This window comes from Acomys russatus, chromosome 1 (assembly GCF_903995435.1).
Source record: "Acomys russatus chromosome 1, mAcoRus1.1, whole genome shotgun sequence".
In the NCBI taxonomy this organism is placed as follows: domain Eukaryota; kingdom Metazoa; phylum Chordata; class Mammalia; order Rodentia; family Muridae; genus Acomys; species Acomys russatus.
The window spans coordinates 113625195-113626593 of NC_067137.1; the positions used below are offsets into that span (position 1 = coordinate 113625195).

The 1399-nt window shown below is 55.3% G+C and overlaps 1 protein-coding gene across 1 annotated transcript; it reads left to right on the plus strand.

The window, feature by feature from the left end:
• On the plus strand, positions 1-1058 carry Bdkrb1 (bradykinin receptor B1). Its single transcript, XM_051154430.1, has one exon. The coding sequence runs from the start codon at positions 24-26 to the stop codon at positions 1017-1019; it is 996 nt and encodes a 331-aa protein (XP_051010387.1). The 5' UTR covers positions 1-23; the 3' UTR covers positions 1020-1058.
• The last annotated feature ends 341 nt before the right edge of the window (positions 1059-1399 follow it).

Below are 1399 nucleotides of genomic sequence, written 5' to 3' on the forward strand. Positions count from 1 at the left end.
CCGTCAATTTCAGGTCGCTGTGGATGGCGCTCCAGGCCTTGTTGGAGCTGAAGCCCTCTAACCAAAGCCACCAGGGCCCTCTCAACGTCACCTCCTGCGAGGGAGCTCCAGAAGCCTGGGATCTGCTGTACAGAGTGCTGCCAGGGTTTGTCATCACCATTTGTTTCTTTGGCCTCCTGGGGAACCTTTTAGTCTTGTCCTTCTTTCTTCTGCCTTGGCGGCGACGGCGACAGCGCTTAACCATAGCAGAAATCTACCTGGCCAACTTGGCAGCTTCTGATCTGGTGTTCGTCCTGGGCCTGCCCTTCTGGGCGGAGAACATTGGAAACCATTTCAACTGGCCCTTTGGCACTGACCTCTGCCGGGTGGTCAGTGGGGTCATCAAGGCCAACCTATTCATCAGCATCTTCCTGGTGGTGGCCATCAGTCAGGACCGCTACAGGTTGCTGGTATATCCCATGACCAGCTGGGGGTACCGGCGGCGACGGCAAGCTCAGGCCACCTGCCTGCTCATCTGGCTGGCGGGGGCCCTATTGAGCATTCCCACGTTCCTTCTGCGCTCTGTCAAAGTCATCCCCGACCTGAACATCTCTGCCTGCATCCTGCGCTTTCCCCACGAGGCTTGGCACTTTGCCAGGATGGTGGAGTTGAACATTCTGGGTTTCCTCCTCCCACTGGCTGCCATCATCTTCTTCAACTATCATATCCTTGCTTCCCTGAGAGGGCAGAAGGAGGCCAGCAGGACCAGGTGTGGGGGTCCCAAGGGCAGCAAGACCACCGGGCTGATCCTCACACTGGTGGCGTCCTTCCTGGTCTGCTGGGCCCCTTACCACTTCTTCGCCTTCCTGGATTTTCTGGTCCAGGTGAGAGTGATCGAGGACTGCACCTGGAAGGAGCTCACGGACCTGGGCCTGCAGCTGGCCAGCTTCTTTGCTTTCATCAACAGCTGCCTGAACCCACTGATTTACGTCTTTGTGGGCCGGCTTTTAAAGACCAGGGTCTGGGAACTTTCTAAATGATGCAGCAGCCCTAGACGTCTCATTCCCGCATCCCCCAAGAGGAAAGAAGGCTTTCAGCTGTCCTGGAAGAACTGAAACAGGAGTGAGGCAAGAAGCCCGGCTGATCTTGACCAAGCATCTCTGATAGTATAAAGACCATCTGGTCGGCTGACCCATGGCCTACAAGGTTGTCCGGGGAATGCTACTAATATAGTAGCAGGGACCTTGCCGATGTAATTAAGCTAAGGATATGGAGATCATGCTGATCTGGAAGTATTCAGGGGGCAGGGAAAGCAGAATATTCACAGGGGTCTTTTTAAAGGGACTTAGAGGGGCTGGAATGTGAAGACAGAAGCAGAGGTCAGAGTGACGTGAGGAAGGAGCCACGAGCCGAGGATTAC